This window comes from Aplysia californica, unplaced genomic scaffold (genome assembly GCF_000002075.1).
Source record: "Aplysia californica isolate F4 #8 unplaced genomic scaffold, AplCal3.0 scaffold00041, whole genome shotgun sequence".
NCBI lineage: Eukaryota > Metazoa > Mollusca > Gastropoda > Aplysiida > Aplysiidae > Aplysia > Aplysia californica.
The window spans coordinates 570,890-571,957 of NW_004797311.1; the positions used below are offsets into that span (position 1 = coordinate 570,890).

Consider the following 1,068-nt stretch of genomic DNA (forward strand, 5'->3'; position numbering starts at 1 on the left):
AGAGAGAGAGAGAGAGAGAGAGAGAGAGAGAGCGAGAAGAGGGAGTATCGCACTCCTGGTTCTGATATAAATGTTTGCTCTAAAACCCACCTTGAGATGTCGTGGAGTAATCTCCCGCGTAATAGCGTCGTCCTTCTTCTCCACATCCGGGTCAGAGAGCGGGTAGATGACCTCTCCGATGATCTCGTCCCGAGAGAAGCGGTCAAAGCTGAGGACGACGAAATGCAGGGTCGTGGCTGGGATCTGATTGCCCGTCACTCCGTAGAAGGTGAACGTTTCGTCATAGGTCGGCGACAGCGTCTTGCGGAGTACTCTGGTCTTGCACTTGTGCTTCTTCTCAGGCAGCAGCTGCAGCTTCACGTATGGGTCGCAGCCACCGAGGCTGGGGTCTCGCGGGGGAAGCTCGTCGGCCTTGACGATGGTCACCATCAGCGCGCACTTCTGCTCGTCGTGGGACACCGAAAAGGTCAGGTTGCCCAGCTTGGTCGGTCTCTCCGGGGAGATAACTGCGCGTTCTCGGAGAGCGTCTTCCTTTTCGGGAGTGGCGCCATCTTTTTCTTGCTCGATGTGCATTTCCGCCTTGACGCAGTGAGCCTGGTCTGGGGACGACCCGGAAGAGAAACCCATCATAGGGATGCGGTCTAGGTTGGCCTCTCCGCCAGGGGGTGTGATTGGACTTGTGCCCTTTGACTTCATGACCTTGGTGGTGTTCCGGACTGACATGCTCTTCTTGAAGCTTCCAGAGTTGCTTTCTTGGAGTCCCTTCTTGATGGCGGATGAGAGGCGGTTCTGGGCGTTCTGCATGACGCGGCGACGGTAGCATTTGTACGCCATGGCCGTCATTGCACCAAGGAACACAAAACAGCCGAAGACAATGCCAGTAATGGCAATCGGGGAGACTGAAACGAAACAAATTAGAGATGTTTTAAAAACAAACAAATAAAAGAAAAAACCATAACAAAACAACATACTTATTTGAATAACCACTCAGGTATATTAATGTTATACAACGTGTCCATCTGTTTCACATAATACGTTTTTTTTTCTTGTCTCTAATTTAGTCCCCCC

At 51.8% G+C, this 1,068-nt stretch overlaps 1 protein-coding gene across 1 annotated transcript in view; it reads right to left on the reverse strand.

The window, feature by feature from the left end:
• The window catches only part of LOC101848269 (synaptotagmin-4), a gene marked incomplete in the record, with an annotated part of 33,596 nt that overhangs the window by 20,467 nt on the left and 12,061 nt on the right, over positions 1-1,068 (reverse strand). Inside the window, 1 exon segment of the mRNA XM_013079116.2 lies at positions 91-899. Within this exon segment, the coding sequence (XP_012934570.1) occupies positions 91-899 (809 nt within the window).